Below are 27,863 nucleotides of genomic sequence, written 5' to 3' on the forward strand. Positions count from 1 at the left end.
TCGTACGTTACGAACAACGACGGTGTGTAGAATCGTGCAATGGTCTGCTTAGGTTATTACCAAACATTTGCAACTGACAAAGTATTTGTCCACTTTTGTCCGTCAGTTTACAGGAGCATTTGAGAAACAGAGAGGTGTATGAAGGTCACGTGCGTTGGAAGTATGGGGGTATAGAGGTCATGTGCGCTGGAATTATGGGGTAGTTAATATGGAAATTAAGCTTTCTTCACCATTTCACTAGTATACAATGGATAACAAATTTCTACTCTAGTTATCTTACATTGTTATTTTTTTTAAATGGCAGAAAAAGAAATCCCTGAGGTATAATTTATACTAAGATTCGCCTCTTTGACAGGTATATACCACCCCCCCACCCCGGGCCCCACTCCCTTCTTTCCAAAGACAATCTTACAGAAACAGAAAAATATGGAGAGTATGAAATAAATCATAGTTTCATGATTTTATCATTTATTAACAAGACAAAATACATTTGTAACCTCTGAAATGTCTTTGGGATCCACAATCCAGCATGTTAACATTTGATGTTTATTTGATGTTATATATTTCATGTTTCACATTAACCTTCCACCTTCAACAATGTGCACATTCACCATACTTCCCCACAAAAACAACCCTCTGTGTTTTATCAATTGATCAATATTGATCAATGTTACAAATAAAGTGTACTAGAGGCATCTCGTTTTCATTGTTTTTGATGTCTAATTATACTTGTTTTAACTGATTGTCACATTCATCTACCGGTGTTTATAAATGTAACTTTGCTGATCGCAAAAGTTTTAATTTATGCATTACATTTTACAATGTTAATGAAGTAGATCTATTCCAGCATATTTCCTTCCATCATCGCCATGGTGATATTGAACAAAAGTAACTATAATCACTTTAAGATATTCTGGATGAGATTGAGAGATAATAGTCGTTCTTTTGATAGCATGATTTACAAGAGATGAAAGGAATGAAAAGATCAATCCAGATAGGCCAAACTAGAAAGTAAGATATACCAGAGGAGGAGTTTGTTCTTTATAAATTTGCATATGTGAAAGTGATTACTGTTTGATTTTATGATTATGATTGTTGAGAAATTCAAGAGGTAATTTCCCAGAGACTTAAAAACATAGGTCGATTACCTCCAGTTGGGTTGTAGAGCAGATATAGTATATGAATAAGATATACATAACATGCCGGGGTCCTGCCTATATCTCTATCAGGAAACCTCAGGAATATCTAACGGTATTTATCTTGTGTAATCAAACAAAAACAAGGAAATGTTATTACAACTGCATGAATTAGAGCAGATAGAATGTATTAAATTAATAACATTCTTTTAAATAATCTTTCAATCCCCCCCCCTACCACAGAAAACAATGTTTATCTAGGTTTCCTTACTTTTCAGACAGGTCCCTCAAAGACTAACTAAAACTGATTAATAACCATAACATACCACAAATAAGGCTAATCCTAGCTACATCTAAAATGTCAAAGGAGTCAAAGTAAATTCATTGCGCTGTAACAAACTTTGTGTAGGTTACATGGTATTAAACAATGCCTGTGAAAAATCAATGATAACATTTTTGTACTCAAAGTCTCGTATATTTCCATGGCAGGAGCGATTTCTGATCGCTTTAGCTCCACTTTAAACGACAAAGGAAAAAAGTTAAAGAGCCAAACAAGAAGGAAAGCAACCTATTAACCAACCAACCAAATAGAGGATGAACAATACTGTAACAATGCTACTGTTATTCTCTACGGTAAAATCCTTGGCTTTGACTTGTGATATTGATGATGTATGGAATATTCTGCATAAATAACATGAGAATAAAACTCAGTTTGCGTTTAGACCTAATTATGGATCTAATTTATAGTCTAAATATGCCTCAGAATGCACCATTTAACATTAAAATTGTCATTTGTTGGCCCTGGGAGATGACCCCTAGATCCCCCTACACAAGAGTCAGCCGCACCGACCATAGGGTCTCAACCCTGTCTTTATGAAATCCTTCATTCTCCTCAGCCCCTACCTAGATCAGTCGAGCATTTAAGAATTTCCCCCAACCCCTCTGCAATCTTGTGCATGGCACTGACACCAAGTATGAACCAGGTACCACCTATAGAGTGATTAATTGTGAATAAACTTGATCCATTGATACCAGAAGTACAACAAAAAGAAGCCCTAACTAGTTAAATCCAATACAGTAATATTTGTAACAGATAATGTCAGACCTTAAAGATAGACAGTTGTTCTCCTTTCTTTTCACAGCAAATCAAACAGGTCAGCAATGAGCATTGTGATACACAGAAATGAATTCTTTACATTTTTAAGAGGCACAAAATAGTAAATTTTCTAATTGTTTTAAACTTACAAACAAAGAAGACAAAAATGATGGGTAACTTGGAATGATATTAGATGCTATGCAACTCAATACATTCCATAAACACAAATTACATTTGCTATGATCTTAATATAGGAGTTGATTGAGGTTTGTTGCATATTCATAACATGTTTTGATGAATGGATACAGTCATTTAAAATGTTTACCAAAAATTAATCAAATCATGATATATGAGTTAACTTCATTAGTCTTATTGATTTCATAAATCTTAAAAACCATGTGAAACCAATAATTTTACAAAGCTTAATGCTTTGTGAAATCAGAAAAAAAAGCCAACCAAAACGCTCATATCATCAGACTCAAAATAAGCCAGTAATAACTTCAGTCTCGGGATTAATGTCAATATCATAGAAGCAAGGTCTTGTGGGAAGGCCTGGCATAGTACTCATCTAAGGAGATAAAGAAATGGGAAAATATGTGTTAATGTAAACAAGCAAGAAAACACAACTTTCCTGAGGAATAACCAAATTCATATATAAAACACTTTGTAGGTTAAAATTGGCAGTGATCTTGAAACTAAAAGATGGTAGCTGCAACAAAAGGTTTAACAAGACAAAATTGCTTAAAGTATTCATTTGAATGATATGAAAGAGAAGTGAAAGAAGAGATCAAATCAAACTGCGTCAATGTACCGTCCTTTAACATGATGTTTTTTCCTGTTGCAAAGGATCTTTGGATGACCCTGCCCAAAGCCATTTACCACTCATTTGTTAGAAGAAACCCACACTACTCTAAATATGAGTTCCATGCGTGGTTAGAATGGTTGTGTATAGTACAACCACACTGACAGATTCAATACGAAGTAAATATGAGTTCCATGTATGGTTATAATTGTTGTGTATAGTACAACCACACTATGTGTTTCAATAAGAAACTTTATGAGATTCATGCGTGGTTAGAATGGTTGTGTAAAGTACAACCACACTGTGACAGATGATAACTTGTGCTGTACTTGACTTTTAATCTACAGTCAAACAGTACTGCAATCATTTTACCCATCACATATTTATCCAGCCAAGGCTGGGTAATAGTTTTGCCGAAAACAAGTACAAAATATACGACAGTTTAACCAATTTAATAGCCACAGTGATAAAATGGTCATGATTGTCTAAATTTTACTCAATGTGGGGTTAAACCTTATTCAATGTCAGTTGGATAAATACATACATACACAATTTGTTGGTTACATATTTCCTCCACTGTTGTAGAGTGTTGGATTAACCACTTCCCATCAGATTAATTTCACAGCAAAATGTGGTTTATGACCAAAGTGACTTGTGTTATAATTTAGTACACAGATCCTGAAGTGGTTTTGTCGAATAAGATACAATGATCTGGAAATACGCAATCAATCACTGGTCAGGCTAGGCTTATTTTGTATCTACTTTGTGTGTTAGGCTTTCTGGTGTTCTGCTTTCTGCTTACTCGTATCTTACCCACTCCAATGCACCCATTGTTACTCCAAACTTATTGTCAGCTTACTCCCATGTCACGCACACAAATGTTACCCACTCGAATGTTACCCACTCGAATGCACTCATCGTTACTCAATGTTTATTGTCTGCTTACTCTTGGATTTTCCCTGACAATTACTCCCTGGTCACATCCCCACCCCTTAATCAGGGACCTAAATTAACAAGCATGTGACAATAGGTCTACTTTTGCACAAGTAAACGAAGACTAGATAAATATAATCTCACAACAATGAGACCCTCTTCCTTATGTCAACCTTAATCTGCCCAGATTGGACTTCATTCTTCATTAATGTTTGAAAACATCTCGTCACATGAGGTGAAACCTTCCAGGATTTATACATTATAGTTGAAAGGTGTATCTTAGTTAGTAAAAAGTCACACTAATTCATGCAAAGGGTACAGAGGGCCTGCAAGAACCACTGAAAAAGAGCGCAGCCCAGGGTTAATATTAAATGGGCTACAAATATACTAACTTAAAGCAGCTTAAGAGGTTGGTGGCCATATATCTGCTCTTTAGTAAACCTGCTGGATGTTACTGTTATCATCATTATTTATGGAATTCATATATAGAGGATATTATCAGATAAAAGGACTGCATTATGGTTCCATAATAATTTTTACTGAGAGCTTAGTAAAGTTAAGAGGGTATAACAGATAACTACCACAGCAGGAAATGTTATTGGCTTTGTATAGCCTGGTACACAGAGAACAGTTTGTTTGATGTAAGGCATAGAGACACAGGGAAAGTAACTACACAAATGCAAAGAAGTGTAGCAGATTGGCAGACAGCACCTTAGAGTTTTCATGATTCAATTTTAAACAAAGCTTATACACCATCAATACTGCTATGTATACATATAGGGTGGATATGTGCAGCTATGTCACAGCATACGAAATAAAGTTAATTATGGACAAATAACCAATCACCAAGGCGAAAACTGAATGAATTTGAACTGTTATATACCAGTTCTATCCAGTCCTTATAGAGGTTCAATTTACTGGAGACGGCTTAAAGATTTTGATTTTTTGGTTTGGTTTGATCTAATTTGTTATTTGATTGGCCAATCACACCCAACTCACACAATGCAGAGTAACTAAATAGTATAATTTGCAATGCTTTGCAATACTGATTCACAAAAGGAACGGCTTGATGAATAGTGAATTGACAAAGCTGTCTACACGTAACAGCAAAGACTAACGAGATGCTCTTAAAACAAAAAAGACAACCTACTAAAAGGAATTATATATCTCTAAAGCACTAAAGGAATCATCCACAGGTAACACCAAAAGGATCATCCACATGTAACACCAAAAGGATCATCCACAGGTAACACCAAAAGGATCATCCACAGGCAACGCCAAAAGGATCATCCACAGGCAACACCAAAAGGATCATCCACAGGCAACACCAAAAGGATCATCCACAGGCAACACCAAAAGGATCATCCACAGGCAACACCAAAAGGATCATCCACAGGCAACACCAAAAGGATCATCCACAGGCAACACCAAAAGGATCATCCACAGGCAACACCAAAAGGATCATCCACAGGCAACACCAAAAGGATCATCCACAGGCAACACCAAAAGGATCATCCACAGGCAACACCAAAAGGATCATCCACAGGCAACACCAAAAGGTTCACCCACAGGCAACACCAAAAGGATCATCCACAGGCAACACCAAAAGGATCATCCACAGACAACACCAAATGGTTCGCCCACAGGTAACACCAAAAAGTTCACCCAAAGGCCCTACCGAATGGTTCACCCACAGGCAAACCAAAAGTAGTGGGCAAATAAGATTCCCTAACAACAACAGAACTATCTACACAAAAACAATGAACGAGCTGTGTATTAGAAACCAAGAGAGATACAGGTAAGCACCCAATGAACAACTAATGACTTTCCTATACCATCCACCAGTGAAAAGTAAAAAGTAAATGTGGTTTGTGGTGAGTAATACAACATCAAATGAATATATGAGACATCTCAAATTAGCTTGTTAAATCAACCATGTATGGAGATGCATAAATGTGGATTAAGTTATCCATCTTTCAAATCTTGTCAGGCCCAACCAACTCGTTAAAGGCCTTCAGTTTTGTACCAAATGTCAGCATGAAAAAATTGCTAACGGCGTTCACAGTCCTTTTACTGTTATGCTTACTAACTGACAATATGTTTGAATTGTAAAAATAAGGTGACCTAGGCTTGAGTTTTTTAAAATGTGAATTACAAATATTCATGAGGTTTTCCACTATTGGAATAAAGAAACAAACAAACTCTATCAGGGGATTGTTTAGTATGTTACAGAAGTGGTAATTGCTTGTTGACATTATTTGAGTACTGAACTGTGTACATATGTATGTCTTGCATTATTTGACAACTCCGAAGTCTGCCAAAATACAAATATAAACAAAACTTATCAAACCCATGAATGCTGATGTTTACGGTGGATCATACGCTGGTATGATATTAATGAAATGAAAACATGTGAATAACGCTGCAATGGCTTAAAATTGATGGTAGTGGTGGATTGGAGTTCATTCATAAAGCCTCACCTCAACTCACATATGGGCTACACCTCACTTTACTATCTGTTAATCTGCCAATAACCCTTCTAGGTTTTAAAAATCATTCCTAAATCACATGCATCCAAGCTGGTGACTACAAGGAAACCTTTCTAAGCGAATGGTAGCATTGGCTTTGTTTATTTTTTTTTTTTTTTGGGTGACAGCAAACACTACACTAACATGCTGCATCATCTGCCAAACGATGAATGATTATGCAAAAAAAGTTTGGCAAATGTAAAGTTATTGACATAAAAATTTGCAGACATTGTAAGATGCCATTCCAGTTATAGGAACTTCACTTCTGCAAATGCATCATACTGAATGAAAATGAAGGAATAACCTAACAGATGTAAAGAACTACGAGACATCTATCAGCATAAATAAGAAAACCAAATCGAGACTGTTAGGACTACAAGGAATGAGTGAAACTTCTCAACACTACGTGTTAATTATTGGTAATATGGCCCATTGGAACAGGTGGGGTGGGAGGGGGGGGGTAGGTATGGGGTATGGGGAGGGTGGAATGTGGATGCAAAGAGTCAATTAATTTAGTTATAATGGATTATCCCTACCATACAATTATTGTTCAGTGTGCAGTTGGTGCCAGTTACTGGTTAGCTCATTAGTGACAGGTGACAAAATTAGACGGTGTGCTGAAATATATAGAGACTAGTTAAATGGTTTGAAGTGCTAGGAATCATGTTGTTTTAGTGTGTGCATTTCCTTTCTTCTTTGGCTAAACTAGCAAAGTAATCTCCGATCCAAGGTTAGCTATCATCCTGTACAATTTCCTGTATTCTTTTATTTTTAATGTGGCTAATTTGCCGTGCTTTGTTATGACAACCCTGCTTTCAAAATTGTCTGCTTTTTGAGGTCTACTTTAAATTGAAGACAATCATCACATCACATTTTCTAAAGCTTTGCATGTAAGAAATTACTGATCAAATGCAAATTAAATTTGAATTTGTAAATGTTTCATTGGATGACTACCAATAAGGTGTGAATAAGAAAGAAGAGAAAATTGATCCCATTTTCAAAACTTCTGTGACCCCTGTGGGAATGAGGAGAACCATAAAGTAGAAATGAAAACCCCTTCACCTCACACCAAAGTCAAAAATCAAAGCATGCACTGAAAGCATAGAGAAAGCAAAATGATCAGAGAGATAAAGCAACTGGCTAATTTGACTGAAAATGTTAGTCATAGTTAGACGAGTGTGTTTTGTTTAGCCGACTACCTCCAAAAGAAACGCTTGTGCCAGGTTAGGACCCGCCTCTTGGAGAATAGCTCCAGTCGCCGAGCCATGGGTAGCCCCAATAGTAGGCGGGCCGAGCGTATCCTGGCAGGCAGTGCGCGGGTCATCATCTAACAGGGAAAACGTAAAGGAAAGGACTGTTGAAAATTATATTCCATTAAATCTACACAATATGCATAATTTGAAAGCCTGGCAAGAGTCTGCCCAAAAAATAACTGCTAATATTGATAAATGCCACAAGATGGGACTGTAAACAGATTGGGACAACCCTTCTCAATTAGGGAAAGTTTTACAGAATTGGATTAACAGTTGAGCCAAGTAAAATATTAATGTGTTTGAATTTCATTTCTGTTATCTCTAGTTTCTTCCTAATTAAGGTGCTTGTCTTGCCTTAAGATTGATGTTTCGATGATGTAGGGGAAGGGGTTTTGGGACAGGGCTAAGGACCAGAAAATAACTCAGTAACCAGTGTCTGATTTTGTGACAAAAAAAACATTATCAAGAATCTGCAAAAATTGCTCATCAAGTTTAATCTGTAGTTTGTTATTTTGTCCTGTAATCTCTGTCTTTGATGTATCAACTACCACCACCTACGAGTTTCCACAGTTAATGGAAGTATCTTTCAGCACTTTTTGCCTACATTTAGCACAAATAAATATGTTACTGTATTGTCAGGATAAGTGGTAAGTATTGCATTTGAGCCCCAACGTTGTATGACTCCAAATAATTTAAGCAAAACCAACATTTATGTTAGGGTAACTTCAATTGATTTGATGTAAATGAAGTGCAATTGTAATTGAATAAAAAGTGTCAAACAACAGAACAGACACAAATGAAAGGAATTTTAAATTCATAAACCAGCTTTAGCAACCACTCCCCTACCCCCCCCATCCAGTTAAACAAAAAACTCTTGAACAGTTTGTAAACACTCTTTCCAGTTGATATACTACTCAATCTACTTCAGGCTGCATGCAACAAATCTTGTATAGTTCCACTATCTACCTCCAATCTAAAGTAGACCTAGCAAGTAGATATATCAGGTTTGGAATTATCAACAGAGCAGGAAAGAAACAAACACCAAAGAAATATAGGTTAAAAACAGGCTGAAAAGTGCAAAGAAATCCAGAATTGCAATGAAATGGTATTAATGCCATGGATGGCAAGAAGCAAAGGCATAGAAAGAGGGGTCTTTGGTCTCAGAGAATTGATAGGAAAGCAACAATATCCTGTATCTACAAACAATGTAATAGACACAAGGTCACAGATGGCAGCGTGACAAATTTATAAACACTGCAGATAAATGATGCTCAATCAGAGTCTACCTCAGTAAGCATACATGACACTGCACACGAAGGATAATCATCTTTATTTGTAAAATGCAATATCCCCCCTCCCGCCCCCCCACACCACTCGATTAGACAAATGTCATTGATGTTTCTTGATACCATTCCCGACAAGTTTTCCAGCAATGCCTCTAGTGGAAACCAAATGCTACATTAATATTAAAATAAACTCCTGATGGTTTGTGAATGAATTGTTTTCATAGAAAGAGGCTAAAGAGCACACAAGTTCTGTAGGAAAAAGTTGAGCTTTTTTTTTTGGCACCATATTGTCACCGCATAAACAGCTGAAGCCTGATAAGAACCTGGTACAGTACATATGTAACAACATGCTTTTCTTTGCACCATACTTGCACCACACGAAGAGCTGAAGCCTGATAATGACATGGTACAGTACATATGTAACCACGTTTTTCTTTGCACCATACTTGCACCGCATGAACAGCTGAAGCCAGATAAGGACCTGGTACAGTACATATGTAACCACATGCTTTTCTTTGCACCATACTTGCACCACATGAAGAGCTGAAGCCTGACAAGGACATGGTACAGTACATATGTACCCACGTTTTTCTTTGCACCATACTTGCACTGCATGAACAGCTGATGTTCATGTTTTATCAGCTGTCTGCTGTAAACAATCAAACTCAGACCAAGTATCTAACTTCAAAATTGTCACTTTTTACAGATGTCAGGCAGTTAAATTGTTTAAATAAACATGAAGTGTAATTTCAAATAGATAAACACAGCAGGTATGATCTGCTATGAGTTGACTACAAATGTCAAACAGACATGAGGAAAATATAAGATGGGTACATTTTAATTTAGCATTCTCTGCTTCAGATAAAAGCTTAACTTAATGACTACACTTACTTTACCCTCATGGACTAAAAAAATACCCAACCACTCGGGATTTTACCCATCACATGTAGGGATGAAGGTATTATAAAAAACAATAAATGAATTTGTAAACAGTGCAAATGGGAGTGGCAGGAGGGAAGAATTGTTCACTTTGTTCATTAGCTTTGATGGCAAATTTTGGAGAAAGGTGTGGTTTGACTATTTCTGCAATGTACAAATGACAGTGATGACGTCATAACTGTAATTGAGTAATCGCGAGAAGAGCTATGCGATTAATCCACTACAAAAGAAATAGTCGCCTATCAGCACTACCATGCACGGATATGAAACTAAAAGCTAAAATCCTGAAGCTTAAATCCAAAAGATGGAAAGAAATTAAATCCTACCCTTGGCCTGATCCACATTATATCAACTTTGATGGTAGAATCAGTCTGTTGAATGTATTTTCATCTCTGGTCTTAAATTGCATTTCTTGCGTAGTGCAATGTGCACTGGTTGTCTTTTCATTCCTTACTAACCAGTTTCTTCCACTGTTTTTTTTCCCCCTGTCATTTTAAAACCAACATTAAAGTAACAGGTTTAATGTGTTCTCCTAATTATCTACTTGAATGGATATCGTTATACTTCCAGAGATGTTTACAACTCAAGTCAAGGAGTGGACATTTATTCAATAAACCTACCATTTAGGATAAAATACACACAATACATATGAAACATCAAATATGCATCCTGAGCCAATTAAGATTCCCATCTCAAAGAAGAAGTCAAAGTGTCCTGGCATGATATCACAGTTTGCTTTAAGGCATGATATTACAGTTTGCATTAAGGCATGATATTACAGTGTGCTTTAAGGCATGATATCAACAGTTTGCTTTAAGGGATAATGCAGGCAAAAGAGACAGAAATTAATAACATAAAGCTTGTGATATGAAGTACATTGATCCAAATTCCAGCTTAATAAAAGGGCTTGTTCTGTTGTTGAGATATACTGACTTTATATAACTCTACAGAACACTTCTCACCAGAACCAGTGACTGGTTCACCTAATTACTGGTGCACTGTCCCATGCAAACCCCTTCTGATCCCAAGATTGGTGAACACAACCAGTCATCAGCCCTTATCACAAATAATACATCAGCAGTGTCATATCTCAACTGACAGTTGCAAAGAAATCTGCAACACTCACAGAAACCCAAGTGTCTGCTTCCATCATTCCATGGGTTATTAAATCATTAGTTGATGTCTGACTAATTTGCATATTAAAGCATGCATGTACAGTATGATTGAAGTCGCTGCATCTACTTATCACCGCTTTTCTCCATAACTTGCAAAATCGGCACAAGCCATTGTGATGCTGGCTTAATTGTGACATGAGAGGATTTTAAATATTACATTTTGCAACCCGGAAGCTTTTTACCAAACATCAAACCAACTGCTAACATACCACAAGGGTGCCAGGACTGTACATGGTCAATCTCAAAAGGTTTGGAATATGATTGCCATGCCCATACGTATATAGTTCACAAGGGAGTCCACAACGGACACAAATATGCTGTTCAAAATGCTATCAAACAGGGTGGCAAGGGCAGTGGGAGTTGGGAAGGAAAAAGGAGAAATTGCTAACAAAGAATTGCAAATAGTCCATCTGAAAAGGTTTGGAATTGCCATGCCCATACATATGTGGTTCACAAGGGAGTCCAAAACGGACACAAATATGCTGTTCAAAATGCTATCAAACAGGGTGGCAAGGGCAGTGGGAGTTGGGAAGGAAAATGAGAGCAGGTGGAGAAGTAAAATTTAAATAGTAATCTACAAAGAATGACATATGACATCAATAGGTCAACTTACCCTCAAAACAACAATGCCCATATGGGGAAGGGGGGCCTTTAACCCAACAAAAAACAGAAAGAAGATTGATATCTGTGACAACTTACTGTTCCGACTAACGGGTAGAGGAAACCAGCCCCAACGCTGGCACGAACGTCTCGAATTGGCAAGACAAATCCAGTGGGGGCGCCCTTGACTGTAGGATCATCAGACAGAGACAGGTGGGTCTTAGCCATACAGATGGGGAGATCGTTGAATCCTTGCTTTCGGTATAAATCAACCTTCTTCTGTGCCTCCTCAGATAGTTTGATATCGGCTGCTCCGTAGATCTTTTTGGCAATAGTTTTGATTTTGTCTTCGATTGGTGACTGCAAAGATAGAGGACACACAGATAACAGGATAGTTCACTATATGTGTGACAGGATACTAGCTGAATATGTGAGGGGATAGTGTACTATTAATGCAAGGATAGTCAAGTAAGGTGACAGGTCAGTCACTTATTAAAACATAAAAGGAGAGCCAACCATGAAAGTAAGGGATAGTAAATGTTATCATATTAGGGGGATATAGTCAGCCACTACGATGAGATGTCTGTTAAATGCAAGGGTAAGAGTATCAAAAATAATGGTGAGACGGAAGTCAACTGTAAATATGAGAGGAAAGTCGACTATAAATATGAGAGAATAGTCAACTATACATATGATGGTATAGTCGACTATAAAATGAGCGGCTAGTCAACATTAAATAGGAGAGGATAGTCAACTATAAATATGAGAGGATAGTCGACTATAAATATGAGAGGATAGTCGACTATAAATATGAGAGAATAGTCAACTATACATATGAGGGTATAGTCGACTGTTAATATGAGAGGATAGTCAACTATAAATATGAGAGGATAGTCAACTATACATATGAGAGGATAGTCAACTATAAATGTGAGAGGATAGTCAACTATATATATAAGAGAGGATGGTCAACTATAAATATAAGAGGATAGTAATTTATACATATGAGAGGATAGTCAACTGTAAATGACAGGATAGTCAACTATAAATATGAGAGGATAGTGAACTATAAATATGAGAGGATAGTCAACTGTTAATATGAGAGGATAGTCAACTACAAAGGTAGTTGGGATACCCAACAGACAAATCTGTGACGGTGACATAGACATGGTGTGACATTAGTTTTCATAATGAACAGAAATGAAAAGGCACAAGGAAAGACCACAAACCTTGACATCATACAAGAACTGAAAGTTGCTTGGTTGTTCACATGCCTTCTGCACAGCCTCAGCTAACTTTATGGCGCCGAGTCCTCCTTCCGCCCAGAGGGTGCACCCCACAGCGTCGAACGCACCAGCTTCTCTCGACAGCTTCTGAATAAGCTCAACTTCTTTGTCAGAGTCAGTTCTGATAAATCAATACAGAGGACGTTAAATAGAAAAAATAAAAAAATACTTCTTTAATGTGTAAACTGGACTAGGCTAAGTGTATCTGCTGCAAATGTGTAGTAGGCTAAGTTTACCTGCTATAAAGTATGTTAAAGTGTTTTACACTCAAGTCAAGTGTTGATGTTTATTGTGACAAGCAACAGGCTCATGTTATAAGGAGCAACGATTTTGAATCATGAGTCTCAATGTCTTAAAATCCTCGCATTTTGTTTGGCATCATTTTCACACAGCAATTGTTGTTGAAAGACATACACCTACACACACAGACATACTACTATCACACAGACACAAAAAATAAAGAGAGAAAGTAATGCTAATAAATAATAAATCTTACGCAAACTGATTGACAGCTACCACTGCTGGGACACCAAAGAAACTAGCATTTTCAATTTGTTTTCGGAGGTTGCAGAAACCTTTCTCAACGAGTTCCAGGTTTTCTTCAGAATACTCTACTGGTAGAGGTTTTCCTGCCACTACCTGAGAAAAAAATATCAAAAATCATTTATGAAACATTGGCAAAGCAACAACAGTTTTTATTGTCATCTGTCATACCTAGATTTTATGTAAACCAGGGAATAAGTTCAGGGGGTCACATTTTTTGGTCAATGGAATTTCACATATTACAAAATTTCCCCAAAATGTTACGCTTACAAAAGCCTAACATGAAATTGCCATTGAGCAGTTAAGTTGAAATAGGACTCCACTTAAACATCTCACAGAGGCCTACTTACCTTTGGTCCACCTCCATGCATTTTAATGGCTCTAATGGTAGCCACAAGTACAACAGCATTTGGTTTAAGTCCCGAGTAACGACACTTGATGTTAAAGAACTTCTCCATCCCAATATCGGCACCAAAGCCTGCCTCTGTGACTGTTGGCAAATGTGAAGAGTGAAAAACAAATGATATAAACATTATGCATCCAGTTAAATAGGAGGAGAATGATTACAACAAGAAAGAGAAATGATTTCAAAGGTTTTTGTGCATATTTAATTCACTGGGAAATGATCAAGATTAACATTATTCTGTTTTATCTGAACAGTAGAGCGCATAAAGAACATTCAATTTTTAACTGGCACATTATGTGACAAACTCAAAATGCTTCATTATATGTCACACTGTGCACTGGTACATTATAAAGGTGTATTGTACATGACACAGTATGTGATGCAAGCTAGTGAATGCTTTATATATTAGGTCCCTACTGTACCTAAGTACTGCACATGGTGTTTTACTAGATGGAACACGTGGTGCACCCTAGTGGATAACTACGCTACATGGTTGATCTACATGGTTCATTATAAAGGTGTATTGTACATGACACAGTATGTGATGCACACTAGTGAATGCTTTATACAGTACGCACCTACTGTACCTAAGTACAGTACATGGTGTTTTACTGAATGGAACACGTGATGCACCCTAGTGGATAACTTTGTTACATGGTTGATCTGCATGGTACATAATAAAGGTGATGCAACACACACTAGTGAATGCCTTCTTTAGTAGGCCCCTACTGTAACTAAGTACTTTACATGGTGTTTTACTGAATGGAACACATTACATGGTTGATCTACATGGTACATCATACGGTGCACAATACATCGTCCAGTTGAAATGACTTACCAACAAACCCATTTTCACCGACAAGTTTAAGAGCAATCTTATCTGCCAGGATTGATGAGTTTCCGTGAGCGATGTTTGCAAATGGACCAGCATGAACAAAGACAGGAGAACCCTGAAATGAATAGAATGCATTGTGTTACTACAGCTGACTTTACACTATGTGTTTACAGTATCCTTACACACACTATCAAAGCTGATAACACTAATAGACACTCTGGTTAAGTTGTCTCACCTCCAAGTTCTGCATTAGGTTTGGTTTGATAGCATCCCTCATGAGTACTGCAAGAGCGCCCCCAACACCCAGGTCATCTGATGTGACTGGTTCTCCATTCTTGTTACTTGCAACCACGATCTTCCCGAGTCGTTCCCTCATATCTTTCAAGTCTGTTGTAAGAGCCAGGATGGCCATGATTTCACTCGCTACCGTGATGTCAAACTGGGTCGTACGTGTGATTCCCTTCTCCGTCGGTGATTGGCCGATGGTAATTTGGCGCAGGTATCGATCGTTGGTATCGATCACTAGAGTAAAAAAAACAGCCTCTAGTTAGCTTCATCAGCTCATTAAATGGTTTCAGTTATGGTTGGCTTTTAACAGGTTGCACAGCAAGTAACATAACATGTACTAGAGGTAACTGATATTTGCACATTTCAGAGGAGATGTGAATAGCCAACATTCAAAAATCCCAACTTTATTACAAAATACCTTTTCAATTGTTATTAAATGTTTATCCTTATAAATACAACTGTACAGGCTGTAATGAGTGATTGTGTAAAAGAAAAATGCTACAAATTGTCCATCTACGCATTCAGTTAAGTGCCTTTGGCATTGTTTTGCCTTAGTCTTCTGATCTTTTTGGCATGATTTGTTTCAGTATTCTGAATCTTTAAAGTTTTAACACTTAAATGAAACAACAATATTAGTACATTTAAATGCAAACAATGATATGGTTGTCACAGCTTGTAAGAGCTCTTTGAATTAAGTTTATATGAATGAATTTTCAACATCTTAGACTTGTATCTTATGACCTGTGAAGTTTTTATCCTCTTACGTAACCAACCATTAAAAGTATATGATACTTAAAGTCAAAAGCCCGCACCTCTCTGCCAGGTAATTGTATCTGGGTCAATGTCAAGACGGGCAAATTTGCTGATTTCTTCTTCGGTGAGAGAGTCAGGGTCTGTTTTGTTGATTCCGAGACGCTAGAAAATAGGAAGAGTTAGTGTAAGCATCTTATCTGAAAGACATGTCACAAGCGCTTAAATATGGAAGTTTGACAAAAAATGTATTAAATGTATTCCAGACAGAAGTTTGAATATATTTAATAACTGTAGATTGACAAGCCTTCAAATGCTTCAGTATCTTCTACACAAGAAAATAATTCTTTGTAGAAGAAAGTGGCATTAATAGCCTGACATTTTGCCACCTTTATAGATAAACAACCTCATTCTCTCTCAGGTATAAACAATTCTAATTATCATTATATTTTAATTTGGTGATATGTAATACTGTGATGTTACACTGTTGAGGACAGACACAAATTAAACATCGGACTCTCTGATTGGATTATATACAATACTTTGTGAGTCTATCTGCCTGTCAAAAGAACAACAGATGCACTTCAATTCACTCAAAAAAATGGAGACACTGATTAATCCAAAGAAATGTGTCTCTGTCATGTAATCCATCAATACCTAATCCGTTTCCATCAGCAGTCCAGAAAAAATATATATATGCACGACACATAAGCAGCTTCTGGTATTTGGTTACAAATTTCAGACAATCTTACCAAGACTACTGTATTACTTCATAGAGAAAGATGGTTAACTAAGAGAAAAGTTTCATATCTTTAAATTAATTTAATTTCTTGGGTTTAATATCACTGAATACATGATCAAAAATATCAAGTGTCTCATAGTCTAGATGATTGGTTCATGTGAATTATTTTTTAGGCTATATTATCACAGTATTTACAATTATTTTTTCATTTTGTTTCCCCCTAATGATATGGATTTCCATTTAAAAACATTGTACAGTTCATGCTACTTCTCATGCGATGGAAGATCTCGTAAATACAGAAACATCAAACTTACTTCAAGTCTGCCAAGCTGGACAGGTGAGAATGTTCGTGTTCCTTTCTGCAGAGGCACCAGGCGGGAATACAAGGCTTTATCAGACTGAGTAGTCTCGTGGAAAATTCTTGCATCAATGGCAGCAGCGAGCAGGTTATTGGATGCAGTGATGGCATGAATGTCTCCGGTAAGGTGAAGGTTGAACTATATGAAAAGGTGCAACATTTAATGGTATTAATCACAGAAGCTCAAGGAAAGGGAAATGGTGTGAATTGGACTGATAGCATATTCTTCATATTACTATGCTGCTCATATCCTATTCTGTTTCATCATTGAGAGTTTTACACCCAATTCATCTCCCAAATTTTCTAATCATGTCATTTAACAAGTTAAGTAGGAAATTTGCTCCACAATTACTTAATCAGTTTTCATTCCTAACTCAGAAATAACACACATATTAACTCTAAGGGCTGATCCAGCAGGCAATGTGCATTTCTTGAATGAAATAATAATCTGCTTCACAGTCTACCAAAAGACAAGAAGCTTGTAAGAAGCATAAATAAGTTAGGACCAGGTTAGGACTCACCTCTTCCATAGGAATGACTTGAGAGTAGCCTCCACCTGCTGCACCTCCCTTGATACCAAAAGTTGGACCCTGGGAGGGTTGGCGGACACAGGCAAACACATTCTTTCGTAGGTGGGCTCCCAAGGCTTGAGTCAGTCCAATTGTGGTGGTGCTCTTTCCTTCACCAAGAGGTGTTGGTGTCATCCTATACATATAAAGAAAGATAGGTTGAACTGGTTGAACTACTAAGACTACCACAACTGGTTCAGATGAACATAGCATGTGACCACTTACCCAGCAACAACTACATATTGGCCATCTGGGGCTCCAGTGAGCCTGTCAAGGACCCTCAGTGAAACTGGCTTTCTAATTGCCATAGATAGGCATTGCATGTGACCACTTACCCAGCAACAACTACATATTTGCCATCTGGGGCTCCAGTGAGCCTGTCCAGGACCCTCAGTGAAACTGGCTTTCAAATTGCCATAGATAGGCATTGCATGTGACCACTTAACCCAGCAACAACTACATATTTGACATCTGGGGCTCCACTGAGCCTGTCAAGGACCCTCAGTGAAACTGGCTTTCTACTTGCCAAAGATAAACATTGCATGTGACCACTTACCCAGCAACTACTACATATTTGCCATCTGGGGCCCCACTAAGTCTGTCCAGAATGCTCAGTGAAACCTTGGCCTTCTTCTTGCCATAGAAGTCAATTTCATCTGGAAGAAGTTGTAATTCTTCGGCCAGTTCGGCAACATTCTTTGGTTCTTGAGCTCTTGAGATATCAATGTCACTTGGAACAGGAGTCTCTAGTTGCAGTGGAAGGTAACGCATGTTCCAGGCTCCACCCTGAAAAGATTCAGAGACAAAAGTAACATGTTTCAAATGAAAAGTAACCTACATTTCAATTGCTTTAACCCAGATGTCATTCGTTAAAGGTTTGACTGACTGTGCAGTATTTTTTTACTTATTGTTACCAGGATCATCAACTCTTCAGTGTTGACAATGACAGCAATAAACTCTACTTCACCGTTTCATCGTCAGTTTTCATCTTCTCAAATTATGAATCAATTCACAAAGTAAACTCTGTAGCATCCAACATCAACACACAAACAGTACATGCGCTGTGTGCACTTATAACACACAGGTTATTACCAAATACCGATGTAATTCTTAAACCGACCAAACACTTTACACAAACAGCTTTCCATACCTTCTTCATTTTGTGTAGATTCCTCTTGGCCCCCTCGATGGTATTACTCATCAACATGGCCACCGTCATGGGTCCCACACCCCCAGGAACGGGAGTGATCCATGAAGCTGTCTCCTTACACCCGACATAATCCACGTCCCCGACCATCCTCTGTCCTGATTTCTTTGTTTTGTCTGCGTGAGAATTAAAAATTCCTAAGAATTGAATAACTACTTTAAAGATTGCTTTGGTTGTCATTAATAAAGTACAAGGGATCTTCTTGTAGAAATGAAGTAGAAATTTCCCAAATCTACCAAAGTACACTTCATCCTATAACTTACAGCAGCAGTTCTCAATAAGCAGTCCACATGATAAGTTCAGCCTGCAAAACTTTTCAGTCTGGCCCGTGAAAAAAAAATACACCCACAATATTCCACTAGTCCTGTATGAGCACCTATAATTTCAGTCTTTATAGGCTTTTGATCGTCAACTATTTGCACAATGATTAATTTAGCAGAACTTAGGCTACTGTCATTTACCTTTCACCATAACAACATCTGAAGGAAATCATGTCTTTTCCCCACACCATGTGAGTTTTGCCTAACAATGTATAACAATTGGTGCCTAACCTATTATGATCACATACCTTCTATGAAGTTAATACCACAGTCAATGACCACCGATCCTGGCTTAATCCATTCCTTCTTGACCATCAAAGGCTGACGGATTCCAACTACGATGATGTCAGATTCTTGCAGCTGGAGGCAAGTTGATACAAACAAAAAAAAAGATAAAATTATCTGGTAATCAACACTTGTGACAAGTGAAAATGATCGTGGTAAGAAATATTTCTCACATACGGGTAAGGATCAGGCTTGCTAGAAGATGAAACACTTGAACAAATGTTAATATTGTACCTTTTAACATCCTCACAAGAAGGAACGTACTATTCATTAAAACTTCATATACATATATATGTCTTAATACAAGTCAAATGGTCCATTTGCTAACTTCAAATTTGTTTTGAAAGTTAATACGTGCAGGCAGAAGTGCCAACATAACAACTCTCATTCTAGTCCAGCTCAGAATATCCATGGACGAAGTACTGTTTAAATTAAGGTCCATGGTGCAATACAGTTGGGTTTATTTAACGACAGAAGACAATAGGAGACTGACCACTGCAGGTAGGTCTTTGGTCCGTGAATGACACATTGTCACTGTTGCATTCTGGGATCTCAAGAGATCAGACATTGGTGCTCCGACAATCTTACTTCTTCCCAGAACGGCTGCTCTTTTGCCACTGACTTCAGCACCTGTAATCAATAACATGGAGATTTGTGGGACATGATTTGTGGGACATGAAGGTTACAAATGGCATTCCCAGGAGTAGAATCTTAGTGCGTGAGGGGTTATGATGGAAAAGTAAGACATCACTGTTTTCATCTTTGTTGTAGGTAGTGTAGGTCTATAGATCAGAAAAGAGCAACATTTGTATTTACTACAATTTGAAAATGTTTGGGAATTGGGAACAATTGGGAATTTAAAATAGTCCTGGCGTTCTGGTCTCTCTGTTTCAGAACAATAGAATAGTTGTCAGCCTTGTCCATTTGGATAATCTCACACTAGGTATATATTTTCCTAATGTTAAATAATAATTAGCTACAGTGGTATAGTGCCTTATATAGGTCATCATCACTTCCCACCCATTTCCCTTCATATTCCCAGGCTAGCTCTAAACTAGCTCTAAGAGTCAGCAGTGTCTGTCTGGCTTGTTGTCTATAAAAAGGCTGCCTGATGAAGCTTCAACTTGCAACAGGTCATTGGTCATTGTGTCACTTCTAGTGATTAAACCTTCATCTATATAAATCATTCCCAAGATACTTACCACACCTTTTGACAAGTTCTAGACATCCTTTTGGAGTACAGGGAATGAAACATGTATTCAGCTCTCCTCTGGATAGTTTGCCAGCATTGTGGTCAGTGAGCCTGCAATCAAAAATGGCAACAAAAGGATGCTATAACAAGAGGGATATTAATACACAATGTATTGCTAGGCTTTGTTACCGATACAGAAAACACCAATTCAAGTCCCCCACAAAAACATAGTTGTCAACACCACTGCCCCCCCCCTTTACTCTCTCTGTACCAAAAAGTCATCTTTAACTGTAAATTTATCCACGTTCTACTTTATAAAAACAACATAGGACCCATAGATGACAAGTAATAGCATTTGTCCTTGCAAGATTTGCAAGCAGTCTGATAACCTAGTTTCAGAGGCTATAAGACCTGTTTATCTGTTTAGTTTTATGTTGCTTCTAAGGAGCTCACCTGTCTGTGTGCTAGACCAATCACAGTCCAGTAAATTTAATTAATGTGCTACTGATGTTTAAAGGGTCATTTCTCAAAACATTTACATTTGTAGAAATACTATCTGGGGAGAGAGAGTAGTGGCTTTAAATAATCTTCAATAAACATCGAGAGATATATTACACCGTCTCAGCTTTTCATGAAAAGTTGTGGTAATCAAACCAAGTAAATTTTTAGAGCATTTTTAATCCTACCCATCAACATCTTTGCTAGCGTCAACTTTGTTCAGGAGAATATCTTGGTCCATTGGTTCGTCAGAGTCTGGGGGCATCTGGACAATAATTCCGTGGACCCTGTGATCCTTGTTCAGGGTTTCAATCTGATTTACGACCTGGAAATAAATGAAGATATGGCAGTTAGGTAACTGTCTACTGAAAATGCTACTGAAAATTTGATATATGATATTATAAAGGGAAGGAGACACTCATTCAAAAGCAACCTTTTTTTCAAACAATCACTCATTCTGTAAATTTGATATACTTAAAAGAAAGTTTTACCAGTGTTTTAAATAAAATACAAATGTGAAGGACTTTGGATATGTGCCATGTAGAGTGTCATGTGAAAAAAACTATTACATTTGGTCTACTTGTAACACTACCAGTTACATATGAAATTCAACTTTTGCAGTACACTCATTTCAAACAACAATTAATAACAATCAACCACCATTTCACTTTAAAGCTGCCAAAGTCAACCTTTTCGGTGATGTGGAATGGTAACTGGGCACTTAATAAACCATAAAGAATACCAGATTCCCTTACCTGTGCCAGAGTACTGGAGCTTGGAAGCTTGTAGTGCTTAGCTTCCATTCCAATCTGTCAAACAGAAAACAAATACAAAACATAATATAAATATTAAAAATATGACAGATATACCTGACAAAGGGGGAACGGGGAGGGGGAGGGAGGGAGCTACTGTCTAAGTCAATTAGGGGACATCTGAAAATATGAAAGGGACCCAGGAATATTTGGGATAGATAATAGTGTCTTCTTAAGTTTCCTGGTCAATTAGGGGGCATTGGAAAATTGGAAATGAACCCATGCAAATACGGGATAAATGATAGTGTATTCTAATTTTCATAAAACACTGAAGTACAAATGAAAAGTACAAATAAGGGTCCTGGTCACATAATTGTACAGAGGGTCCGATCTGTCCCTAAACGTCTAATGACAGAAAGACAAGATCAAGAAAATGTTCTGAACATTCCAACTGGAAAGTAGGTAGACATCTTCTTCTCACCATACTTTAAGATAATCAGACACTGAAGAGGTTTTTCCTTAGTTTTTATGATCTTCCATTCTTTGTAGAGTAAAGGTAATGTTCCACTCCGTCAATTCATACTTGACAGATCTGGTTAAAGCTTTTTATGTTCAAGTTGAGTGATCACTATGATGTTATTGCTCACTGCTAGTACCACCAGCTTTCCTGAGGAATGTTGAACCTTTCACATCATAAAGTCTTGAAACAACATGAAGAGATACATTAAACAATCCATTCAGGTGATGTATAAAGCACAGACAGCCACCTCTTAAACTTCTAGACATTACAGTACCATTATAAGCATTAATCTCTAATGGTACATTCCACTGTGTTATAATATTGATCAGGTATATAGCGAAGTTTATGAAGAAAAGATGCAACTCAGTGATACATTCTATTCTTTCACAAGTTTTTCTCTCAATATTATGAGACAAAATAAAACTAAATCTAGGGAAGATCAAGTTTTACAGATACCCAAATGTCTTCATCCCAGCTGTGTCCTTCTGTCTTACATATACCAGGCTTCTTACCTCACTTGCAGCCTTGATCTTGTGGCTGATGTATTTGTTGGAATCAGCTGCATCTCCAACCTATTAAAAAAAAAGATTTAAAATTACATTGAGAATTAGTAGTCGCAAAAAGATACATTAATCTTTTACAGATAAAGGGGGGGGGTTCACATACCCAACCATCTGTTTTGGCTTAAATGACAGAAATCTTTGTGAATAACAACTCCTCCAAACAGCTAAAGTATATCATGTTCTGATTGGGAGATATCCTGGTTTAAAACTTGTGTCTGGGGGTTGTCATTTTGTAAATCTGTGATGTCATAGTGCCACTAGGATCTGAAACCCTTTAATTTCTCTTTTCATAATTTCAAGGTAGAATGTTTTACAGCTTGGACACTGAAACCCAATGGCATCATATCAGGATCAATATTTAAGATTCAACATTTGCAAACCCAATGTCCATTACAGGAAATAATCATTGTCATTAGAAGAGAAAAAATGATAGCCAGAAAAAAATTGAAGCACATGTGGCTCGATGATGTCATAGTTAGACTTGGTCAAGTCTTTAGCCTTGTGTTTGTGAAGAAACTTAAAATATGTGATATCTTCTAAGTGGAAGTAATAATTTTCAATTACACAAATGATGATGGTTGGGTAGTTTGGACTGCTGTAGGCGATGACATTACACACAAAACTTTGCATATATATATCTATATATATATCTTGAGTTACCAATGTTCACAAGTTCTCATGAATAGTCAGTAGGTGCTTGTGAATATATAACTACTAAGCTGCATTAAAGATATCTACAGCTGTAATATTACTTAGCTAATTAACTCTCCCACACAAATGTCAGGTCTACTCATAGAACAACATTCCCACATTGAACTGTATACTGACACAGGCTCACTGTGAATGCACCAAAGTATTTTCTCTACCAGAAAGCCAAAAGGCTTAGTGATTCATTGCCACCCTGTTTTTAAGGACACTTAATAGTAGACTGCAGACAATGTTTTCAAGGTTTGACCATTGTTTACCAACAAGATATTTGCATGTGGACCTATATCACCTATGGATTCATTTCACACTGTCATATTATTCTGCATGTGTCACTCATTCTTGAATAACATTTTCAACTATCAAGTAAAAAACACCTCTTCCAATGTGATTTGACTGGCAACTTGCATTAGATTTGGAATCAACCTCAAATATCAATTGAATAACTGATTGATTTAGACATCTGCTTTTATAACACTTGATAAAACAGTACCAAAACTCTGGCTGCAGCCCACTCTCAAGCAAAATCTTTTGACACTTAATATCCCCTTCAAAATAAATGTCCACATGTTTGGCAGTCAAAGCTCAGAGATTTGAACCCCTCCCTCCCCATTTGATTTAATGATGGGTAATCACCCACCCCCCCCCGACGTTGACCTGTTGACCCCAAGGAACCTTTGACCTTCTCAAAGAGCTACAGAGTTCTTTACTCACTACTTCAAGGTGGATCCACATACCCAATATGAAGGCCATCCAGACTTGGCTTTGTAATTATCAGATCTACAACAGCTTTATAAACTCTCACTTATGTTGACTTCAACATATGACCCTAACGCACCACCAACTTCAATAAGCTTCTTGTACTGACTAGACAATCCTACAAACCCACACACCACCTATCAAGTTCAGTTATCATATGCTTTTAGAGTTATTTCATGTAACTTACAAGTAGTGTCACAGACACACAAACACAGACTGTACACGCCATCACAACTGCAAAGATTCTTTTAGCCCCCAGAAATGAATTAAATACCCCTACCCAAATCCAGCATGGGCTTAAGCATGTATGCATTCACTGATAGCAAAGTTAAACGTTTAATAACACACTTGAAAGCAACAACTGTCTAATTAGATATTTAAGGATCGTAATTATTTCATTAAATATTAGTAGTTACATGTAAATAAACACATTTAAATGTGTTGGTCTGTTAACACCTAATCTGATACAGATGGCAGTTTGAAAACACTAATATATATCCATGGAGTTTAAATGTAGGTTCAGGGCCTTTCACACAGCTTCTCCCACAAAGCAGAGAGTAATGTAAACAACCCTAAAAAAGAATTAAACTTTGCTCTCTTCTTTAAGTTTGTAGAAGATATGCAATCTTTGATAAGATGATACTGTACACCCAGGATTAGACAAACCTCATTTGAGTTATATAGCACTAGTAGTAACATTAACTTCAAATATAAACTTGTTGTAATGAAAATTTGAGACTTTGATCAAATTTGATGGATTTCAATAATTAGAACTGAATGATCATTGTAACCAAGTCAGAGTCCGTCCTTCATAGACATCTTAGGAATAGTGTAGCAGAATAATGGTATAATCCACATTGCAAGTGTTTCAGTATGTACTGCATGTTCTCAACACATTATAGCTTTAATCAATCTCATGTATGGAAGAACAATGTACAGCTGGGCTAGGCAGATCTGTGTTAAAAGCATCCAAAGCAAAGTGTAAAACTACTACATAGTAGTACATAGTAGTAGTAGTAGTATGTACATAGCTAGGAACTCTGTAATAGATTCTCTCCCTTGATAGTCCTATACTGTACATAAGGGATCTAATAGCAATCTAACACAGTGTCTATTTGCAGTACCTGTACGATAGCTAGACCAGGCTTAAAGTTGGGGTACTCTTCCTTGATTTTATCAACTTCAGCCTTCAGCTCTTGTCTGATAATCCTGAGGAAAAATAAAACATCATTTGAAGGGCACTTAGAGTAACAATGAATTTAGTTTAGGGCACTATTGTTTTTACAAAACGCATGCAGAATAGGTTCAGAAATAGCTATGCAGAGTACAACCCTGTGACAACATTGGACACACATTTCAATACAAAATGTGTGATGCACTAAAGTATTGGCATATTAAGATTACTACATGGGAATGTCTACTACTGTAGCATTCAACAGTGTGTGTACTAAGAAACATAGTAAATAATGCTGAATTGTTATCAACATTTACCATTGCTGTGAAGAAAGACAGTTAATTGTTCTGAAAACAGAATTGTAGATAAGAACTGATGACCCATTTGGAAATGTAAACATTGCAAAAAATGAGCAAAACAATCCTGAAGTGGATCTCATACAACTCTTGATAGTGATTAATCATCAAACTTCATTATATCATTCATTGATGTTTGCAGTAGAATACTCCATTATATATCAAAATATAGCAAGGTCACCTTCAGCTTTCAAATGGGGGTGTGGGAGGGGTGGGTGGGGGGAGAGAATGGAGGGATGGACTAACCCTCTGAAACCTTTTGAGGAGAACATCGATGTAAAACTGTCAAGTTTAACATTATATCAAGGCATCTAATTCCAGTCACTAACAGTATTCGGCAAGAAAATATACTTATAAAAATTGGTCCTACCAAACAAATAACAGAAGTGCATATCATGCGTATTGCGAGTCTTACGAATAGGATTCTGAAGACAGTCTACAGGGACATTTGCGTGCCCATAAACACCTTTAGTAAAGAGGATCAGCCAGCCGGGCTAGGTCTAAGTCCTTAAGAAGGGACACCATAGATCCAGATTCATGAGAATAATTAGAAGCAATAAACCTAGCAGATTTCCACTGGATACTTTCCAGTTTATTCTGTAAGTACATCTGGTGAGGATCCCAGACAGTACTTAGAATAATAGTCTCTAGAACAAACAGACAAGTTTCTATAGAGTATACCCAAGATTCTTTTCTCAAACCTCATTTCACTCAAAACTCTCTGACCAATGAGTGCAGTCACTAGCTAGTAGCATGGTGGGCTCATAATTGACACACTTTTTGATCAACAATGTCTATCAAGGAAAACTTCAAATCACCCAACTGTATGCATTTTTTATATGTGTAGTTTCTCAGAAATGTAATGATTTCAAAATAATTCTGTGCCTATGCACAAAATGACCACAAAATATCTGCCATGCATCGTTCTTACCCCAAAATTGACACATTCTTCGATTAGCTTACTGTAACTTTTATGTAACTGTACATCCATTGACTCTGGATGCTGTTTGCTATGCTCTGAGCCTCTAAGCTCAGACAGGTCATGGGTCTCAGAGAGTAGTGGTATCATGTTGAAGTAATTTTGGTTATTTCTAGGGAGCAAGATTTCCAAATGCCAAAAGTACGTGCAAAACTGGGGGGAGGGTGTTAAAAGCTTACGAAAGCCACAATTTGATCAGCACATACCTGATATGGATTAAAACTAATAAAATATGTAACACTGCTTTGTGCAAAAAGTTTATATTCCCTGCTGTATCATTGCTAGTAATAATATTGGAAGGTGCGTCAATTACAAAGGTGCTCAATCATGCAGCCTTTACTATACTTGTACTAGTACTGTAGTAGCTGTGGTAATGCAGAGAAGTTATTGGTTAACTTGCCTCATCTTAATTTCCAACTCCAAGTAGGCAAGCTATGTTTGAATACACAGGCTACTTGGATAAAGATGGGGGACATGCACTTATCAAAGCTAACTAATAAAGTCGGTCGGTTACATGTCACTGATACATTGAAACAATGTTACTAGCGTGAAAGCACAACCTTGATTTACTCCAGCTAGACCTAGGTTGCAAAATTAGTGTGTAGGAGTAATAGGGTCACGGTGTCCGACCGACAGAATAAGTGTTGGGCTATTGATTAGAAAGTTAGGCAAAGCCTCACACTTCAGTCACACTACATTACTGATACTGCTATAAATAATGTTAGGCCTAGCCAAGTACTAATGTTAAACAAAATGTAGTCATACTCATACCCTGCAATATTTTTGCCATCAATTATTTGTGCCATGTCTTCCTGTTTGTATGTGGATACTTCAGGAAAGAATATGATTTAGTCCAACTACCCTAAACTGGTTTGCCGTCTCTGTTTTACCGTTTTCTCCCTAAACTGGCCGTGCTACAGCTACAGTAAACCAACTGTTTACATGAAATGCGCCTTGATAGAAGTCGAAGTTGACGTCGTGCCAGGTGCAAACTGAAAGTTCAACTCAGCACATGTTTACGTGGTAAC

The 27,863-nt window shown here is 37.3% G+C and overlaps 1 protein-coding gene across 2 annotated transcripts; it reads right to left on the minus strand.

The window, feature by feature from the left end:
• Positions 1–445: 445 nt before the first annotated feature.
• On the minus strand, positions 446–27,843 carry LOC139970657 (C-1-tetrahydrofolate synthase, cytoplasmic-like). Of its 2 annotated transcripts, XM_071976532.1 has the most exons (21): positions 27,607–27,843; positions 25,451–25,535; positions 22,812–22,871; positions 21,783–21,836; positions 21,216–21,352; positions 20,540–20,640; positions 19,831–19,967; positions 19,301–19,412; positions 18,676–18,848; positions 18,082–18,311; positions 17,478–17,661; positions 16,913–17,095; positions 15,919–16,021; positions 15,054–15,340; positions 14,822–14,933; positions 13,928–14,067; positions 13,531–13,673; positions 12,978–13,155; positions 11,848–12,108; positions 7,695–7,822; positions 446–2,800 (listed from the first exon to the last, which is right to left on the minus strand). In XM_071976532.1, exons 1-21 carry the CDS (start codon positions 27,639–27,641, stop codon positions 2,797–2,799), a joined length of 2,847 nt encoding a protein of 948 aa, XP_071832633.1. In that variant the 5' UTR covers positions 27,642–27,843; the 3' UTR covers positions 446–2,796. The 2 variants fall into 2 exon arrangements, with proteins under 2 accessions (XP_071832633.1, XP_071832634.1); XM_071976533.1 differs by lacking the exon at positions 7,695–7,822.
• Between the last annotated feature and the right edge of the window lie 20 nt (positions 27,844–27,863).

This window comes from Apostichopus japonicus, chromosome 8 (genome assembly GCF_037975245.1).
Source record: "Apostichopus japonicus isolate 1M-3 chromosome 8, ASM3797524v1, whole genome shotgun sequence".
Lineage (NCBI taxonomy): Eukaryota > Metazoa > Echinodermata > Holothuroidea > Aspidochirotida > Stichopodidae > Apostichopus > Apostichopus japonicus.